Source organism: Talpa occidentalis, unplaced genomic scaffold, assembly GCF_014898055.3.
Source record: "Talpa occidentalis isolate TD23 unplaced genomic scaffold, MPIMG_talOcc4v2.1 talOcc4.4, whole genome shotgun sequence".
Lineage (NCBI taxonomy): Eukaryota > Metazoa > Chordata > Mammalia > Eulipotyphla > Talpidae > Talpa > Talpa occidentalis.
The window spans coordinates 51,810,592-51,831,507 of NW_023604295.1; the positions used below are offsets into that span (position 1 = coordinate 51,810,592).

The 20,916-nt window shown below is 37.5% G+C and overlaps 2 protein-coding genes across 3 annotated transcripts in view; one reads left to right on the forward strand and one right to left on the reverse strand.

The window, feature by feature from the left end:
• The window catches only part of SIDT1 (SID1 transmembrane family member 1), a 93,646-nt gene that overhangs the window by 30,776 nt on the left and 41,954 nt on the right, over nt 1-20,916 (reverse strand). Inside the window, exons 4-10 of the mRNA XM_037525541.2 lie at nt 16,729-16,774; nt 13,293-13,394; nt 12,595-12,678; nt 11,257-11,344; nt 10,070-10,141; nt 9,591-9,684; nt 4,486-4,529 (exon numbers count right to left, since the gene is read on the reverse strand). Of these exons, the coding sequence (XP_037381438.1) occupies nt 4,486-4,529; nt 9,591-9,684; nt 10,070-10,141; nt 11,257-11,344; nt 12,595-12,678; nt 13,293-13,394; nt 16,729-16,774 (530 nt within the window). The remainder of the gene's footprint in view (nt 1-4,485; nt 4,530-9,590; nt 9,685-10,069; nt 10,142-11,256; nt 11,345-12,594; nt 12,679-13,292; nt 13,395-16,728; nt 16,775-20,916) is intronic.
• SPICE1 (spindle and centriole associated protein 1) overlaps nt 1-20,916 on the forward strand; it is a 139,246-nt gene that overhangs the window by 16,805 nt on the left and 101,525 nt on the right. For both annotated transcript variants that reach the window (XM_037525531.2, XM_054700596.1), the window contains exon 2: nt 663-735. In XM_037525531.2, the coding sequence (XP_037381428.1) occupies nt 724-735 (12 nt within the window). In that variant the 5' untranslated portion in view covers nt 663-723. The remainder of the gene's footprint in view (nt 1-662; nt 736-20,916) is intronic.

Genomic DNA, 20,916 nt, shown 5'->3' on the forward strand with positions numbered 1-20,916 from the left:
TATTTTATATTTCCTTCAGTGTCTTTCACGTTTTTCTCCTTACAAGCTTAATTTTCCTCATTGTAGTCATTAGCCTTATGTCCCTTGCTTAAGATGCAGTTTCTGAAAATATTGAATGTGCAAATTAAAAGTGAAGAATGACATCGAAATCATAAAACCCAGAATTTCTGGCATTTTGGTATTACTGGAGGTCTTTTGATATGGCAAGCAGAACTGCACATAGCAAAATGCTTGAGTTCACTTGTGGCAGGAGGTGAAATCATTTGGGAACCATTGTTTTTATGTGTGTGTAATCAAAATAAAAAAACAAAAACTAAAATCCAAGCACGGCATCAAACAAAAAACAATCACTGTTTTGTTAGCAGCAAATTCATTATAAAGGAAAAGCCAGCTGTGTAGATCTGTTCAGATTTGGGTGTTAACACTGATTGCTGTGCTCTGCTCTGGCTTATGATTGAGCAGAGTCTGGTTTTGATGTTATCTAGCCCTGTTCACTCTGAGGCACCTGCAATGCCACTGGTTCTGTGTAAGAACATCAGTAATTTCATGTGCATTACAATTGTCAGCATGTAACAAATGTTTTCATTTTGCACTTTTTATGCACAATTTAAATATGGGGTTGGCCACCATGGGATAACAGTGTTCTTTTGAATTTTTCTTAGGTGGAAGACTGCTTAGCGTGCAAAAACCACAGCATTTTCTCCCAAGTTTTTAGTGAGATTGATGGTTTCAGAGGTGAGCTATATTTATATTCAACTGCATGGTATTTAGAAATCAGAATTAAACACAAAATATTAATTTGTATAACACACCAGAATGTTCTGACTGTGAATAAGCAAACATCAGGTTTGTGAATTATCTCCTTTTAATGAGGAATTTGGTATGTTTTTCTCTGAGCACAAACTCTTTGCCATCTGTCTACTAAAATGGAATCAAATATGCTTGCATGCCTGCTTTCTTTGAAAAATTTAATTTCTTTTTGTTAAGGATGTTAATGACCTCTTTCAGGGACTTCATATTTATAGTTGTTTTACCCCCTTCAGTCTCAAGACTGTGGAAGTTAGAAACTGAAGAGGGATTCAGAAGTGATATGAACAAGCTGATCAATTTCATTTTCATGCCAGTTGATTTCCTGTGGTAACTAGTTTCATATTTTATTTCAAAAGTTGAGAAGAAAATGAAGAAGGCCATTAATCTTTGCAGATGTAAAAGTAAAATTCATGTAAAAGAAAAATCTGGGCAAGAAAATTGGGAAAAAAAGAGTATAGTCAGGACTAGAGTTTGAGATCCATTGTCACTGAGCCTGATGCTGGCTGGTGCTCCCTGGCTCCTCCAAATTCAACACATTCTGTCTTATTTCCACTGGACCCTGCTCTTTGCCAAGAGATGGTTCAGTAAAAGAGATTCCTATCCAGGGAAGGATTCCATTGGCCACTTGGTTCTTACATCTATAAATGTGTCATGTTTGTCAAGCTCTCTCACTTGAAAAAGTTACCTCTTATGCTATAGCTATGTTCATGTGATTCCAGAGGCCTGTGAGGAATACTTCTCTGGTTGGTAGCTGAATTTCTGTACCCACTCTAACAACTATGTAAAATGTGAAACGTTTTTTAGAGCACAAAGTCTTTCTGGTACCTCTCATATTACCACGGACACCCCTGGTTTAAGTGTGAAGTGATGAATAGACTGCCCACCCATTAATACTGCAGTAAAAAGGTTCCTTCTCAGGCTGAAGCAGCTCTTTACCAATGCTATTTTTATTTCACCAGAATGCTAGTGTCTTATCTCCTTCTTTGTCCCTTGAGTTCTGAATGAAATCTCTTTGCTTTCTGATGTTGTAGGAGCCAGAGTAGAGGTATTTCAGATGCAACTTAAGTAGCTGCAGACAAATCAAAGAAAAACAAATGTAGCCAAGAGGTTTTCCAAATGCATTACCTGACTGAGAGAGCTGCTACCAATTTGGCAGCTTAAGGGCAGCTCCATTTCTTTCAACTCAGTCATACCTAAGATGAAAACATTAGCCAGATTCCTCATATGTCTAGCCCACATTGATTTGAGCAAAGGTCATACCATATCTATTGGGATTCCCTTCCCCTTTTGGACACTGCTCCTAGTATTTTCTCTGGACACTTTCCTATAGCTCTGAGCTCCATTGGACTTCCTGTAGCTTCCACAGTCACAGTGATCCTGGCCCTTGGGAGAGAAAAGCATTTATGCATCCTTCCTTTCCTCCAAAGTTCCCTCCACTGAATGTCTCATACTAACTTCCAGTTAGTGTCCCTCATTTGCGTCTTTGTCTTTTACACCAGTCTGGATACTCAATGTTCTGTTTGATATGCCTGACAGAGTTACTAACTACCTTTCCTCTCGGGTAGTTTGTCTTCTCTGCTTTTATATTAGACATCCAAGTCTCACTAATGGTCATATGACATTGGAGGTCTTGTCATCTTTCCCTGTAACCTCTCTGCATTATGAAGGGTCCTTATTTCCTCTCTGTTTCAGAGTCCTTTGTGTGAACATCATTCCCTGCTTATTAACCTGAGGTTTTGTTTGGGTATTCTTACCTGTGCCTGGAAGTCCATGTATTTAAGTCAGTGATTCTCAACAGGGCTAGGGAAGTTTGGGAGACTGTCTTGCCTCCAGAATGACATTGTGGCAATATCTGGAGACTAAAATTTTTAGTGGTCACCAGGAAGACATGAACTGAATTCTAATAGGTGAAGGATAGACCCCCCAACTACTGAGAATTAACTCACCTGTAATGTCAATAATGTAGAGTTTGATAACTTTAGTCTCAGAGAAAGATGAATTCACTCTCATTCTACAAGTAGACTTCAGTTTCCTGTAGGTAAACCTGCCCCTTTGCAGTGACATATTTTAATAATAAGTGTATGATTTACTCAAGGTTAATGAAATATGAGAAAAGGTTTCTGGGTACTTCTGAAAAAATTCTTTCCTCTGGACTTTGAAAAATGAGGGCATAAACCTGACTTACATACTGGGAGTAAAGCAGAGCCAAGGGAATGGCAGGGCAATGGACCAGCTATCAGATTCACTCATCCATGAAGCCCACCCTTCTGCTCAGCTTTTAGGGAGAGAGGAGCCTATGTATCATTTAAGCATGTTTGAGATGTGTTTTTCTGGTTACTTGCAGCCACCGGAATCATAACCAATATCCCTCCCCCCTCCCTTTTTCCCTCTCCCTCTCTTTCCCGCCCCCCTTCTTCCTTTCTTTTCTTCCTTCCCTTTCCTTTCCTGTTGATATATGAAGGCATCTCTAGCTCTTATTTTTCAGAGCCTTCCTGATCTTTGCCACTGACCTGGCACAAGTCCCCTATATTCTGTTATTCAGGACACTTTTTTGAACATGAAATTCTTTTCATTATTATAATAATAAAATGATTTCACTTATGCAATAAAAATAACATCATTTATTCAGAGAGCACCAGTGGATAATAAACAGTCAGACTTTCTAAAAGTTCATGTAGGCCTAAAATAAGTGCATAGTCTGGGGGGTGCTGGAGCAAAAAGGGCAAAAATGTAGTTCTTGGCATTTTACAGACTGGAGCAGGTGTTCTTTACAGTCTTATTATATTAGCAGTTGAATGTTTATTAGGACAAATTGCCTGGGTGGCTGGAAAAATAGACATGCTGACATTAAGGAAGACAAAGGCCAAAGGAAGGCAGGAAAAGTGAGCCCTCCAGCAGAGGCAGAAATATTCCTGCTGGGAGCGGGTGGGGGGCGATTTCGTGTCTTTCTAAGATTCTCTGGGCTCATTTAAGTGTAGGAAACACACAACTAAACATCTGCTATGTGTGACTAAAAATCAAGTCTTACCTCATCATTTCTTTTCTAAATTTTCTCTCTATGCCAAATAGTTTATGAGCACAAACTCATGCTGATTTAAGCTTTTCAAAAATAAGAACATTTACATTTTTTAAAATTTTGATAAAATGATCAGACAGTTGAATTCCTTTGTTCAAATCCTCAGAATGGAGGAAAGGACATATAACAATGGTTGTATAATCAATTACTCTGTGTTCCACAAATTTATATTACTCTTTATTATATTTGCCTGTCTGAAATATTTCAGTTTTCTAAATATATGAAAAATAATGGCTCTATTTTAATTTGGGAAGAAGAAAAAGTCTATCAGAGTTGACAAAGTAAATTCTTACTATTGTTGACAAACCATCTTTAGCATAAGATAGGTATGAAAAATTTATGTCCCAGAGAATATTTTTAAGGGACACTCCTAGTAAAGCTTCTTAGTGTGAACTCACTATCTCAGTATTTATCAGCTGTAAAACTTGGTGTTCACGAGTTATGATTTTTGTAGAAAATTGCACATTAGACTATTCTGTGGGCGAGCAATTTAGGGAGAGGGTTTGGAAATTACAAAAAGCAGACACACAAAAGTATCGAATAGGATGTTGCTGCACTCCTCAGCCTCATTTTGAATTGCAACCAGGGATTTTTCTTACCATCATTAGAACCAAAGCTGCCATCAATGGATTTTCTCTGAAACCTGCAAACAAGCACATACATATGCTCCTAAGACAGGAAACTTTGCTTTTTACATTTACAGACTTTGTTGCAGATTAGTATGCTGAAATCTCTTAAAAATTAACCTTTGGGTGTAGAGAAATTAGAGCCCTCATACATTACTCGTAGGACTGTAAAATGGAGTAACCACTTTGGAAAACAATTTGGCAGTTTCTCAGCTGTTAAGTATAAGAGTTACTGTATGAACCTAGTAATTCTACTCTTAGGCATAGACATATCTGCATAAGTTCATTCATTCATTTTCAAATATAATTCATATACCATAAAATTCACCCTTTCATGTGTATAATTCAGTGAATTTTAGTATGTTCACAAAATTGTGCTACTGTCACTATTATCTAATTCTATATTTTTATCATCCTCCAACAAAGTCTCAAACCCATTAGCAGTTCATTAGTCAGTATAAGGTTCATTAGTCAGTATAAGGTTCCTTGTCAAATGCATTAACAATATTAAAATATTTAAATTATTTTAATTTAGCCATCCTAGTGGAAGTGAACTCTCAGTATAATTTTGACTTGCATATCCCTGGTGGCTAATGATGTTGAATATTTGTCATATGCTTCTTGGCCATAAGTATTTCTTTGTTGGGAGAACTTTCTATTTAAACCCTGGCCAATTTCAATGTGGAGTTATTTTTCTTTTTGTCATTGGGTTGTAAGAATTTTTTATATGGTTTGGATACTAGACTCTTATGATTTGTAAACATTTTTGTAATTTTGCGTATTGTATTTTTACTTCCTTGATAATGTCCTTTAAAGGCGCAAACATTTCAATTTTAATGAAGTCCATCCACCTTCCCTATTTTTTTGTTTGGCTAACTTGTGTCTTTAGTATCATATTTAAGAAAATACTGCCTAATCTAGATCACAAAAATTTAGCACTATATTTTCTTCTACTGGTTTTATAGATGTAGTTCTTATATTTACATCTTTGATCCATTTGAGTTAATTTTTATATATGGTGTCAGGTCCAGGGATACAGCTTCATTTTTTTTTTTCTTATTAATGTGGATACCCAGCTCCCTCAACACCATTTGTTTGAATTATTTATCAACGCAGCTGTTATTTTAAAAAGTCAGCTATATCATTTGGGAATGCTTATTACAAAATAACATGTGAATTATTTTCTTCCCCCAAAATGAACTTCCCTTCTGAGTTTGGTGTAGGGAAGGAAGAAAGTTAGGGACCAGATGTGCTTGTTTTTTGACTGGCTTCGTTCACTTATCACAGTGCTTTCAAGGTTTATCTAATAGTAGCATGAATCAATACTTTAGCCTTTCTATTCAAACCTTGGCCAATTTCAATGTGGGATTTGACCCATGTGCTAATTTATTTTTGGATGGGTTCTGATTCTGGTATGTTTGGAGAAAGAACATCCCTTCATACTTTTGTCCCTAGACACAGCAAACTCATCCCTGTCTCAGGGACTTTGCTCTTGTTCTCTCCCTGGGCCCTCTTTCTCCATATCCTTACATGGGTGTTTTTTTCTTTCCATTCACATCTTGGTTCTAAGAGGTTTTCCCTGCTGAACAAATCAAAGCTAAAGTCACTTCCCTAATCCAGTCATTCTCTATTACACTGTTGTATTATTTCCCTCCTGTCACTAGCTGATACTGTTTTCTTGCTTGTTCATGGTTCTCTGTATATTACAGGCTCTATCAAAGTAGGAATCTAGTTTGTCTTGTTTACCACTATAATCTTAACTTCTAGGACAGGGCCTGGCACATAGGAGATTATACTAAATATTTGTTGAATAAACAAGTAATATAATTAATGAGAGCAATTATTGTTTGGCCTGACTGTTCAGATGGCAAATGAAGATCTAGTGAAGTCCCTTTTTAACTATTTTATTTTATTTATATATTTTTAAAAAGATTTATTTATGCATACAATAACTGAGGTGTAAGCCAGAGATGTGGGGAGTGATAGGATTTATCAGAGAGAGTGGGGAGCAGAACAGGCAGATCCACTGAAATACACTGCTGAGGGGAGCTGTGGGCGAATCAGGAGAGGTCTGCTGTGCCATGTGGGTCAGCTCCCTGGCCACGGGATGGAACTCATGCTGCAGTGGTTGGCTATAGCTTGATAGCACTGTTTTTTTGTTTTTTAAGATTTATTTATTTTTATGCAAGAGCTGGGGTACAGGTCAGAGGCGCAGGAGGGTGAGCAGATTCACCAGAGACAGAGCAGGGAGCAGAACAGGCAGACTGACAAAATACACTGCTGAGGGGAGCAGCGGCCATGACAGGGGAGGTCTGCCATGCCATGTGGGATTCTCGCTGGCTGGCCCGGATTGAACCAGCACTGCATAAGCTGCGGACTGCTTCATGGTGCAGTGGTCAACCTGCTGTGCCACCTGAGACCCCCCCCTTTAACAATTTTAGTGATATTAACTGGCAAGCAATTATATGAACTCATAAAAGATAATGTGTTTTGGATTGTTTGAACAAACTTTACCTAACATTTGTGCTAAGTCTTGAAGTTAATAAAGGGAATTCAGTGACTCCTGATTGGAAAGCCATGGTAAGGCAGGTAGTATTTATGGCTTGTTTTGGCCAAAAGAATGAGGGGGAATATTGTTATGCCTGTGAACCTACATCTTAAGGAGGTCTTATTCTTTTCTGCTATCTTGGCCAAGCCAAGACTGACCTGCTGGAGGATGAGAGACCAAGTGGATTGTCCTCCTTCACATGCTTTCACCACTCCAGAGCTATCTTGATCAACCTGCCTTAGAGCTAAGATCCTGAAGTCATGCTGCCTGGGTTCAGATCATAGTTTCTTCACTTACTGGCTGTGAATTATTGGTCAGATTGCTAAGCCTCAATTTCCTTAACCATCAAATGGTGATAATATTAGTACTGTTGCTGTGGAGCATTCAATGAGATAATCTGCTTAGCTCAGCACAGTGTCTGGCAGAGGTGAGGTACTTGATAAATACTAGTGATTATGACCTGATAAACTAATTGAGCTGATTATCATGTGTATACTTTCTAGATATACTTGCCTGTAGACTTGCATTTTTGTTTTCAATTTTTATTTGAAAATAACTTAAAACTTATAGAGAAGTTGTAAGAATGAGAATAGAATATAGAGTACCCATATATCCTTTATCTAGATTCACTATTGTTAACATATTAGCCTATTTGCTTTATCATTCTCTGTGTCTATATGTGTCTCCATATTCACATATATGTATAAATGTTTTCTGAACCATTTGAAAGTGAGTTGGATATGTCATAAACTTTTATGCTTAATTATTTCCAAAGAATAAAGATATTCTCATACATAACTGCAGTATAGTCAAATTCAGCAAGTTTAACATTGGTATGTTAACCTGTCCATATTATAAAATTGTAATGTCATTTATAGTATAATGTCCTTTTTGCCTACTTTTCTCCTAGTGAAAAGATCCAGTTTGAGATCAGGTATTATCTTTAGTTGTCATATCTCTTTAGTCTCCTTCACTTTGGAACCTTTTCACAGTCTTTCTTTTCTATGTTACATTTCAATAGGATATTTGTCATTTTGAGTTTGTCTAGTTTTCCCTCATGATATATTCAAAATATTCATTTCTGATGGAATATTGCATAGCTGTGTCCTTCTCAGAGTGTCATGTCTACTATCGTTGTGAGGCACACAAAGCCCATCTTCCTCTCAGTGATATTTTGATCACCCAGTCATTCTTGTTCTGATTTCTCCACTGTATATAATTATTACTCTTTCTCTATATTGTTACAGAGTTGTGGTGGTTATACTTTAAGGCGGTGCAGATATCTTGATCCTCATCAGATTTTCCTATTAATTTTAGTATCCATTGATGATTCTTAACCCAGTGTATGCAAAATAATGATTTTCCAAATCTTATCACTCCCTCCATATTTATCAGTTAGCTTTGGGCATTCCACTGTTGGCGAGAGTACGCATTTCTATGTGAGTCTTTGCGAATAGCTTCTTTCCCTAATGTTTATCTGTTTTAGTATTGAATGTATTGGATATGTATCTGCAGGTTTTTAAGTCCTTCCTTTCCTCCCTCTTTCCTTTTCCCCCCATCAATATACATTCATCAGTTTCTGTTTTTATTAGTGGTTTATAATTCACTATTCTCCTTAATTGTTTTGGGGCTCAAATTGTCCCAGATGTGGTCATTGGCAATCCTTGGGTTTTTAAGATAGTTTCTCAACTGAAAAATTTCATAAAGATCACAAAAGGGAATAACTTCTTGAGTCAGAGGTAGGTCTGTCTCTTTGAAATAGTTTTATCACTGTGATAGCCATGAGGTTTTTTTTAACAGATGGGATTCATTTTTCCCATGAGAAAACTTTAATGCTGGCTGTGTTTCCTTTACATGGTCAAGAGGAGAAAGAACATTTGCTTATTGTAAACCTCCTGCCATTCTTTTGTAGTTGTTTCTCAGAGACCGTAGCAAAGTATGGCATTCTCAAGGTTCAGCCATACTGAGAGACACAAGAAAAGACTGAAGTTCTTTTTGTTAGGGGCCTCCAGCTCTTGGGAAGGGAAATTTCCCTGGTTAAATTATAGTCAGATTATCTCCTTGTTATTTATTTTCAAGATTTATTTTACTGAAAAATTGATGTTATTACAGTAGGAAAACACTGTTATGTATCAAAGTATATTACTCTTGCTATTTATTATGCCACAAGATTTATTTTAGGGACTAATTTTACCTTTTGATGGACTGTTTAAAGCTCTTTCTAAATCTCCATGTTAGGAAGAATCGTCATTTCCTGTATTCTCTAAGACTTGAGTCTTAGAGACTCCAAAATACACAAAATACATTTCTTTTTCATCAACCATGAAAATAAGTAACTCTACCAGAACATACTCTGTGTAGGACATTGATGTAAACACTGCATTTATACATGCACAGAGAAGTTAAGTAACTTTGCCCATGGTCACACAGTTAAAACATGGCTGAGTTAGATTTGAATTTAATCAACAGGGCTCTGCAATCACTATGTAGACAGGCAGAGAGTTAAACTTTCTTGAAACTCTTGACTTACCTGATACAATGGACAAAGGCAACCAACAGACATCCCAAGTAGAAGGAGAAGAAGATGAGGAAACTGAGAAGAATGGATTTCACATAAACAGATTCTGAGGAAAGAGAAAGAATTTTCGTCAATATGCCCTTAGGGTGAGAGAGAACCATGTATGGGGTAGAACAGCTTCCAGGGCCCATGTCCATCACACACATTCTTAAGTCCTAAGACGTTTCCATTCAAAGCAGCAAAGCTACTGGCGGTCTCCCAGACTTTGTCCACAGTGATGACTTTCCAGGGGAGCTGAGATGGGACTTCCTGTATATAACTTCATAATTGAATTTCCTTTCTTGCTAGGGGAGAATTAACAAAATCCTCTATTCTATCTTCTATATTTAAGGTAAACATTAATGATGTTTTTCTCTTAAAGGATGGCTTTAGCTACATAATAGCTTTCCTGACAGATGAATCTCTCCACTAAGTCCTAACACAATTCTGACCTTTGATAGAAGGAACAATGGTCACTTTAAGGTTCTTTGTTCGTTGTAGATTCCAGGTCTGGTTCTCCTTTTCTGATTAAAAAAAGAACAAGGCACAATGAATCAGACAGTAAGTTCTTGGCCTCTCATCTGAGCAGTTGTTCAAAAATGACAGTTAACTCTCGTTACTGAATTTCCTTTTAGTAAGAACTAGAGAAAACCTAACCCAATTCCTTCAAGCTACCTAATATTTAGAACTTTAAATTTGGCCATTGCTTGGGGGCATTTTGGTGGCACTGACACTAATGATTCTTCAGCCTCCTTTCTCTAATGAAAAAGGCTTTACCCTTTCCCCCATATCCACATGGCTTGGTATGCCACAGATATCTGAAGAAAATTGCTGCAAAAAATAGAAAGTTACATCATCTTTTGGTTTGTATTTTTCTAGCCAATGAGAATTTGTTTCTCCTCACATATATGTCATCAAAAGGCTTGTGCTTTACAAGAGAACATTGGGCATTGGCAAAATTATGAAACTGTTAAGAGACAACGGAGTATCAAGGGAACCCTCTGTGTTCATCATGCATGATATCAACCACTAGGGGTCTTTGTTTTCAGTTAATGACATATTTCATTCTCAAGGTAGTTTTTGGGCAGTTAGCTACAACCATTTGTACTATGCCTAAAATCTCACACATCCTCTACCATTGGGATAAGTTGTCCTACTTTGCTTTCTTACTATCTTACCAGTTATAATTTTGACAACCAGAATTGAGGATTTTCCTTGTACATTCTTGTGGAAATGATGACTACTGAAAAATATAAGTGGTTCCATTATGTAAGATTAGCTACCAAACCAATCTTAGAAAATGGACCTTAATCTGCTGTATAAAATCATTACTATATAATAACAAATATTTGTTGCGTAAAGAGCCAAACTCACACGACGTGAGGGAGCACAAGGCTTTGAAAAGATGCAGTGTACTAAATTACAGTTTGTAGTATCAGTAATATGTGTAGCTATATCATTTTCTTCCCTTTGTATTTTTCTCAAGTATCTTTCAGACTGCTTTACAAGACACTGATGATGATTCTTATTTAGTGGGAACTAGAAATAGTTGTTAGGGGTCAATATGAGCTTTTGGTTTCCTTTCCATTCTGTTCTATTAAGTTTTTCTAAATAGCAAGTGTTCCTTACTGTCTCTTACCCTGTATGAAGAACGATCCTCCACAGGCATAATCTTCAGGCTTTATCACAAATACTATGAAGAACTGCTCGCCTGGAAAATCCTTCTTCTGCATAAGACATAACAATCTTATGATAAGCAGGTAAAAAAAGATAGTGAGAAGATAGAAAGTCCATGGTGGTAGGGGTAGAAAGAAAAAGGAAAAAGAAGAAAAGTAAAGTTCATCCCTGTTCCCTAACTTCTGAGAAAGTCTTCACATACCCATGATCTACTCCATATTATTCACAATAGTTGTTACCTCCAAGAAGTTAAATAGATAGACTGTTCTGAGTTCAGTCTTGTGCCCACTTGAGTATTTAGAAATGTAATAGGCCCCATATGAAAAATGTCAACAATCTGTTTAATAATTAATACTTGTGTATTTTTAAATTAATATACTTTATAGAACAGCTTTAGGTTCACCATGTAAGGTTTTTATTATTTGAAAATCTAATGAAAAAATTTCCTAAAAGTCATATTGTGAACAGGAAAATAAGCAATTTAAGTTAGGGAAGTAAAGAGTCTTGTCAGGAGACCTGAGCTATAGTTGTGGCTTTGACTTTCTCTGTCTCCTTGTGTCCTAGTTCCTTATCCACGAATGAATAAAAGCAGGTAGTAAATGACGCTAGAGAATTAAAGTATGACTGATAGAAATGTTTAGGTCTGATATCTGAATTATAAATATAATTAACCTCTCCTCATTCTTTGCTTGTTATTCAGTAGACAGTATTTTACCATCGAGAACAAATCAAGTTTAGATACTGCGAGTAAATACCACCCAAAGGCAGGGACACAATCTTTGAAAACATAGTGACATGATGCATTTATACTTTATTATAAAATTACTATTGAAATAATAATTTTGTTACAAATGCCAAAAAAGAGAACTACTGCTTAAATGTGGTCTATATTCCTTTGAACTGGTCCGTGCTGTCCAAAGTTGAAATCTTCTTTTGGTTATTGTTACTGATACAGATTATTAGAATATGTTTAATTGCTTTATATGCATTAGATAAACTTTATCCTTCATTTCTATCTCCCAATGAATAGATTGGAATCTTCTTCCAGTACCTCTCCAATACATATCTCACTGCATCGTGGGTTCCCAAGATTCCAAAGGGCACCAGATAAAGTAGCATTGGCTACCATTTCCAGCTTTGGTTTCAAGTGTGGCAATCATTGTTTTAAAATGGATCAGAAAGGAAAGAGATCCAAGCGACACAGTGAATGGTGATCCTTTTGGATGCTGGTCCAGTAGGAAAACTGCTTGTAAACTACACAGTGTCATTGACAATATCGACCATAGAATTCATGTCTTACCTGTAGTGTGATGGCAGCCTTCTTGGTCATGGACTGATAGACACCATTAAATTCCACATTGTGGTCGAGATCATACACTGGGCACTGTAATGTGCATGATGAAGAAGGAGGAAAGCATCAACATGTCATAAAATATTATATTACACGTAACACCAATACTATCTGGATCACAGAGCAGGAAGTTCCTTATTAAATGAGAAAACATGAAAAGTTTATCCAGAGCAGTCATGAAATACTCTTACTAAGTCTTGGTGCCTTGTCCTCTAAAGTCAAGGTCACCTTGTATCAAAGAACTGAAAAGATTGTTTTAAAGTTTATAATACCTTTCCCATTTTAAAGTTAATACTTTATGAGACAGAAAGGGCCTATTGCTACAATAAAAGTTTAAAAACAGAACAAATGCTACATTTCTATTTTTCTTGTGCAGCCCACAACCTGTTCTTTGTCATGATCCTCCCTTCCTTCCTTCCTTTGTTTATTTTGGTGAATAGTCAGCTACACTCTTATTCTCCAAGTCAGTGTCTCCAAATATAGACTGCCCACTTATATGCACAAAATGCTACTTTTTTTTTAAAATCTAGCAGTTTTGCTAAAGATACACAGTAAGAGGATAGCATGTTTTTCCATCCTTCTCTTTCATTTATCCTGAGACAATATAATGCTCCATATTGAAAAATGGACAAGTTATTAAAACTCACCATGATATTCTGGACTGAAACTACGGAGCAGGGGTAAGCCATTTCAGACATGACTTTAATGATGACTGAGTCTACATCTTCAGGAAATTTGTACAGAAAATACTGAAAATAAGAAGAATTGACTTGTTAATATTAGGAAATGTTTACAGTCACAAACTCAAATTATTTTCAGATGAATATGATTGTTTTTTCTGATATTAGGCACAAAATTTAGATGTAAATATCAATAAGCCTCCATTAGTTCAGTCAGCTCCTTCATATTGAGCAAATGCCCTGTGCAGGGCTGTATGCCAGACATTAGGATACAGCAGTAAATAGGACAAAGGAGCCATTTCATACAATGTTGGCACATTTCATTTTTGACAGTATTTTGGTATTTCATTCTCAACCAAACTTTGCTATACTTTATTCTCTTTCAACTTGAGATCCCTCCAACCCTTTAAGTTAGGGATATGTGGGATGTAATATGAGACAAGATTTACTCTGGCGAGGTCATTTTGAAATGCTAAATTCCACTTGAAAAGTAGATAAACCTGTTCTCTGAGAACCTTAACCACTTTCCTATAGACAAGAATTAGCACTAGACTCACCCTTCCCTTAGACTTTTTGCAAAAAAATTGATTTCACAGCTGGAAGATAGTGAGGGTACATTTTGATTCAAAGACCAAACCCTTTATCTGCCCCCCAGAAGTATGTTTACAGTTTTGAGCAAGTTGAGATATCTTTAAAAGTATATCAGAATCAGGAAACATTTATAATAGAAAGCGGTCAACCTATTCAGATTATGAATCCACGGGAAACATCTGTTAACCCTGTTTTAAACATGCTGCTAATAATGAAGAAAGGGAACGTCTGCCTATTAATTTAAAGGTTGCAAAGCTTGATATTAAATTCATGATTAAGATTTTGAGGGGAAAAAAAGATTTTGAGGAAACCAACCAAATAAGCCCTGTATCTTAGCATTCTAATAAACCTATCACTTTAAAGGAGAGGAAAAAATATGTCAAAACCTAATTTTGCATTCTGATATCCTCTTTACTTACCTTATTCTGAGAACCAAGCCTATAAAAATAGAATGGTTTTCAAAAATCTATATCCTGATGGGGACAAATAATCTCAAGAATAAAGAACGTCATTAACGCTTCTGTTTGGAAATCTGTTCACGCCTTGTAACAGATGGCAGCACTCCCAAGAGCCCACTTCATTTTGTGCTTTCGTGTGGAGCTTGATTCAGATACATATTATTCAGGGCTCTCCTAAAGGTGAGCACTCTGGAATTCCCAAGAGGTGCTTTTGGTTCATATGAGAAACATACTTTATAATTCAAGAGCATCACTCTGGTCACTGTTAGCCATAATGAACATAATATATGTGCCTGTGTAACCTAAGAATTGGTTTTGTGCAAGCAGTAGAAGTCTGCTGAAGTCTTAATCTACATGCCAGAGTATTATCCACCTTCTTTATCTCTAAATTACTGTAAACCACAAATAAGAGTTTTTGACTCTTGCCTTGATAATCTTTTAGAGAAAAGCAAAATGACTAATACCCAAAGTAATGGCTGGAATTTAGGCTAAACATCACCATCTGAGTCCTTATGACTTACCCAGTTTCTATAACCTGCAAGGTTGTCTGAGAATGTATAATAGCTTGGGTGAGAAGTTTTTGGGAATAGAAAACTTTCTTGCAGTTGAAGAGTATATAAAATACAGGCCAAAAAGGGAACAGTTAAGAGTAAAGTAAGATTTTCATAAACAATAAAGAATCTCCTTTTGTTTTATTAGCTTATCCTAAGGATATTTTCCTCTAGTTTGGTGTTTATTTGCAAAGTATTTAGGCATTCATATTTACATACTTTTTTAAATAATAAAGAAGCCATAATATATAATCATCACTGACTTTCAATCTACAAAGTACATTGCAACATTCATTCAGTGTGTCATTTATTACAGCTTTGTTCACGACTATAAGACTGAACTCTTGCCATTGGGGCCCAAGTTTCCTTTTCTAGATACCTCCCTCTGTACCTAGCATGAAGTGCTTTGAAATATTTCATGAATTAAGTGGCCAATAAATGTTGAGGGCAATGGATTGTGGGCCTGTAGTCCTCTTCTGTCCGTGGGTGACAGTATATGTGCACTGTGGAGGTTTTCTCTGCTGGGCACATTTAAATCTTGAAAGGTGTGTGGGAGTCAGCTTAAATAGATTTGGGGGAACTAATATTTCCCAATATTTCCCATGGTGTTGGCCCCTTGAAATTGGCCATAATAGAGGTATTTAAACTGCAGAAATGGGCAAACACAACAAATCAGGGCATTCTCTCTGAGAAGCAATTGTTAAATATTTACCAGCATACCAGTATTTGTAGTGGAGCTACAGCAATGTCCATATAAAATGTTAATCTTAGTTTTAGTATGTCCAAAGCAAAAACTAAGTAGCCATTTATGACCAAAACTGTACTACAGCCTGCAGATTTACAATAAAGATCAGATTATTAAATGAATGTTTTAAACTTGTTATAGAATAGGCCCTCCCTGGTGGCACAGGGCTTAAAGTCTCAGCGCTGTAAAGCTATCACCAGCCACTGTGGTCTGAGTTCGATCCCTTACCAGGGAACTAACCCATGTGGCACAGAAGACCTCTCCTGTCTTGCCCACACCTCCCTTCAGCAGTGTATTGCAGTAGGTCCACCTGCTCTGCTCTCCATTCTGTCTCTGGTGTCTCCTCTTAGCACCCCAGACCTCTGGCCTACACCCCAATTCTTGTATGCATAAATAAATTAAAAAATAAAACAAACTTGCTATCAAATAGACTTTACTCTTTAAGAAACTATGGGGGGAAAAAAAGAAAGGTAGCTTGAAGTGTTACCAAGAAAGCATCCTTAGTTCATCAGAGTTTTCATTTATTTATTCTATTTGTGATTATTGTTTAATGGACAGCACAATAAGAACATCTAACTTCTCTAATAATTTTTGTTAACATACCTGTTTTTTCTCTTCATGACAGGAGAAACTATTCTACTGGTAACACTGTGGAAATGAAATCTGTCTTATTTTTATTCTATTTCTAAATCAGTTGGTTATTAGTGGTGGCTTTCTATTATCTATCCCCACACTCCTATCAGAATTACAAAGTCCATGAGGGTAGAAGTTGCATTTCCTGCCTTCATTTCTCTGTCCCTGGCACCTAGTTCATTCCAGCACTGGTTTGGAGCATAGTAGACACATGATTTGCTTAATAAAGATTGAACCAAGTAACATCTACAGACAAATGCCATGCCTCCCATTTCTAATTATTTCAGGTGATAAGATTAAATGCTGTATCCAAAATCCCAGTAACAAATGTGAAAGTCAGTACCACATGCTAACTCTACCTGTTACCATGATTTATTTGAGTAACACCAACAGGTAAACTTGTAACCTCGGAACTCTTCGCTTACCTGAGGTTGAGAAGGACTGGCAGTGAAGTGAAAGGCAACATTTGTCCTGAGAAATATAAGTGGGAGAATGGAAGGGAGAAAAGTGAAACAAAAGCTTAAGTTAGCAAGCAAAAATCACTTATCTCAAATTACATGCAAGGGAGACCTTGCCAGTTGTGATGGGAGTTCTGGTTCCATCAAACTGACAAAGCAAACTCGTGGGGATTTCGTGTTTTCAATTTTTAAGTGATCAAATCGGCGAGGGATCAATTTTATGTACTTAGGTACCCAAGAAGCCATACCAATACAGGCAAATGCTTTGTTTACCTTTACAGATACTTTTAAAGCATTTAGATTCTCTTAAGATTTTATAATAAAGCACAGTTTGGGTGTCAGAAATGGACTGAAAAAAGGTTTGACGTCTCTTTTGGATAATGAAAATAATACTTCAAAATAATTTTAATGTATCCATGGCAAAAGATCATTTTGTAAAAGACTTGTTGAATAGATAATCTCCCATGGGAAGATCCTTAGGAACAGAAGCATATGCTGCTTGGCCCTCAGCACCTCCCCAGTTGCCTGCGCACTGACTGAAATTCCCCTCCAAGATTGTGTCCTCTTTGGATTAGGGATTGCTTTCTAAAACCCTTCTTTAAAATTCAAATGCCACCAAAAAGAATATAATGAAATTACATTCTCTCCAGCTAGTAATTTACTGTGAATTATTTTATTAGGTCCTTTCATTCTTTGGTGAAAGACAGTACGACCCAGCACTAAGGAAAGGAGAGTGTGAGGAGCCTGCTGTGGAAGCATACATGGTAGCACTGTGTGCTGTCTGGAATGAATGCATGTGGAACAGCTCAAGAGGTTTGAAAGCACAGAGACAAATTTGATCTCATCTGTAGGGTTGTAAGGGTTGCTTTCTGGCTCATGCCTCAACTTTAGCTATGACGATCAGGCCAACAAGCCCAGTGTACTCTCAGTGCCTAAGCCTGGGGGGTTGGCATGCGCCACCCCGCCAGTGTGTCCTGAATTTCTGGGAATCTGAACCCAGAACTACTAAAAAAAAAAATATATATATATATATATATATATATATATATATATAACATAATTTTTCACTTTTAAACAATGTTTGCTTTTTTTCCCCCCTCAGTCGCCTGTGTGCCTTCCTCTCTCCCTCCAATTCCTCCCCCTCCCCTACGGGATGTCTCTGGTTTATAATTGTCTGTCTGTTTTTGTTTTGTTTTGTTGTGTTTTGTATTGTTATTTTATATTCCTCCTATAAGTGAAACCATCTGATATTTTTCTTTTTCCTTTTGACTTATTCCACTGAGCATAATTCCTTCTAGCACCATTTTTTTTTTTTTAAAGATTTATTTATTTATTTATACAAGCATTGGGGACAGTCAGAAGAGCGGGAGGGTGAGAGAATTCATCAGAGCCAGAGCAGGGAGCAGGGCAGGCAGAAGGACCGAAGTACACTGCTGATGGGAGCATTGGGCAGCAGGAGAGGTCTGCACGCCATGTAGGACCCTCGCTGGTGGCCGGGGATTGAACCGGCGCTGCAGAGGCTGCGGCCAGCTTTGCAGCCCAGTGCTCAACCGCTGCGCCACCAGGGGAGGCCCTAGCGCCATTCTTGTTGCTGCAAATGACATAAGTTTGATCTTTTTTTATTGCTGAATAGTATTCCATGGTGTATATGTACCACATCTTCTTGATCCAGTCATCTATTTTTGGGCATTTAGGTTGTTTCCAGGTTTTACCTACTGTAAATAGTGCTGCAATAAACATAGGGGTGCAGGTATTCTTTTTTTTTTTTTTTAAAAGATTGATTTATTTACACATACAAGAACTGGGGTTCAGGCCAGAATTTGGGGGGGGTGAGAGGATTCACCAGAGACAGAGTGGGGAGCAGAACAGGCAGACTGACTGAAATACACTGCCAAGGGGAGCAGCGGGAGAGTCAGGAGAGGTCTGCTACACCATGTGGGTCACCTCCCTGGCCGGAGATCAAACTTGTGCTGTAGTGGCTGTGGTGAGCGTCATAGGTTGCATTTTCACCCCTTGCACCATCAGGGAGGCCCCCAGGTATTCTTTTGAATCAATGTTTTTGTATCTTTTGGGTAGATCCCTAGGAGTGGAATTGCCAGGTCGTATGGTAGCTCCATTTTTAGTAGACTGAGGAACCTCCAGACAGCTTTCCATAGTGGTTGGACCAGTTTGCACTCTCACCAGCAATGTAGGAGAGTTCCTTTTTCACCACATCTTCGCCAACATTTATTGTTGCTAGTTTTTTTGATATGTGCCATTCTCACTGTTGTAAGGTGGTATTTCATTGTGATTTTGATTTGCATTTCCCTGATTATAAGGGATGTTGAACATTTTTCATATGCCTGTTGGCCATTTGCATTTCCTCTTTGGAGAAGTGTCTTTTAAGTTCTTCTGCCCATTTCTTGACTGGATTGTTTACTTTGCTTTTGTTGAGTTGTGTGAGTTCTATGTGTATCTTTGTGATCAGTCCCTTATCTGTTGTATGGAATACAAAGATTTTTTTTCCCAATCAGTGGGGTGTCTCTTTGTTTTGGTTAACATCTCTTTTGCTGTACAGAAGCTTTTCAGTTTGATATTATTTCAGCTGTTTATCTTTTCCTTCACTTTCTTTGCTTTGGGTGCTGAATCTTTAAAGATGTTACTGAGATGTATGTCTTATAGTGTTTTACCTATATTTTCTTCTATACATTTTATGGTTTCAGGGTTTTTTATTTTTTTTTTTAATTTATTTGTTTATTTTTTAAAGATTTATTTATTTATTTATACAAACGCTGGGTACAGTCAGAAGCGCGGGAGGGTGAGAGAATTCACAGAGCCAGAGCAGGGAGCAGAGCAGGCAGAAGGACCGAGGTACACTGCTGAGGGGAGCAGAGGGCGACAGGAGAAGGTCTGCGCGCCATGTGGGACCCTCCTCCGGTGGCCGGGGAGCAGCCGGGGATCGAACCGGCGCTGCAGAGGCTGCAGGCAGCTTTGCAACCCAGTGCTCAACCGCTGTGCCACCAGGGGAGGCCCTGGTTTCAGGTCTTATGTCCAGTTCTCTTACCCATTTTGAGTTGATTTTTGTGCACGGTGAAAGGTAGTGGTCTAGTTTCATTCTTTTGCATGTGGTGGGCCAGTTTTCCCAGAACCATTTATTGAACAAACTGTTCGTGTTCCATTGCATGTCTTTGTTCCTTTGTCTAAGATTAGTTGTCCATATATATGTGGCTTTATTTCTGTGAATGCAGAACTTCTTATGCAGTCCCTCCCCAGCTTCATCCCTTGGTACTCTCTAAAGTGTCTTGCTCTTTACTTCCTATTCTCCAATAAAAATGAAGCAATTCAATTTTTTTAAAATTAAAGAGATTTAATTGCCTTTTCTAGATTGCCTTAGAAAAAGCATGTCAAGACATTTTAGCAAATAGTTTATAATTGAAGTTATTGTTTAGAATTCATAAATTCGAGCACTGTTTCTAAAGGTAATGACTAATAATTTAGACTACTTGGAGGCTAGGCTCAGAATTTAACAGTGGATATAATTTTTAAATACCTACTCTCAACAGAAATCATAATCAGTGTTGAGGATTGGTTCTGCTGAAGCACAGTCAAAAACTTATGGCTGAAAAAAGCAAAAAGTCAGTGTCACACAGAGTTGTGTGTCTGTTCCTGCTATCCCATGGTCAGAGTCAAGACCTGGGGTGCTGTGTGGGACTGGGTAGTGCCCTTTCAGCAGAATGGGGAGTGTCAACTGCTGTTGTTAGGGCAACATGGGGCCTTCAGCTCTCTTGTTGCCAGGTCAGAGGAATGAAGAAGACAGTGATTTTCTTGGCTAGCAACAGACAGCATGAGATTTCCAGAAGCAACCAGTTTTCTTTGGCCATAAATTTGTTTTTGTATTCTCCTCTGTGTAGTTGTAACACTGACTATATGGCCATCACTATGAATGTTGTATTTTTTTTTTCCTTTGATGTTTTCTTTGTTAGCACAATGTACAAAACTTTGAAAGCATGCCATTTTCTTTAGACAATCACATTTAAGTCCTCTCTTATGGAGTCAACACTGTGTGTAAAATAAACATTGTGTGAGACATTCTGCTTCCTTCTCCATGAGCACTAATGGAAAGGGGGACAGTTAATTTTATCAAGGATTAGAACCAACAGAAAAAAACTAATTGAG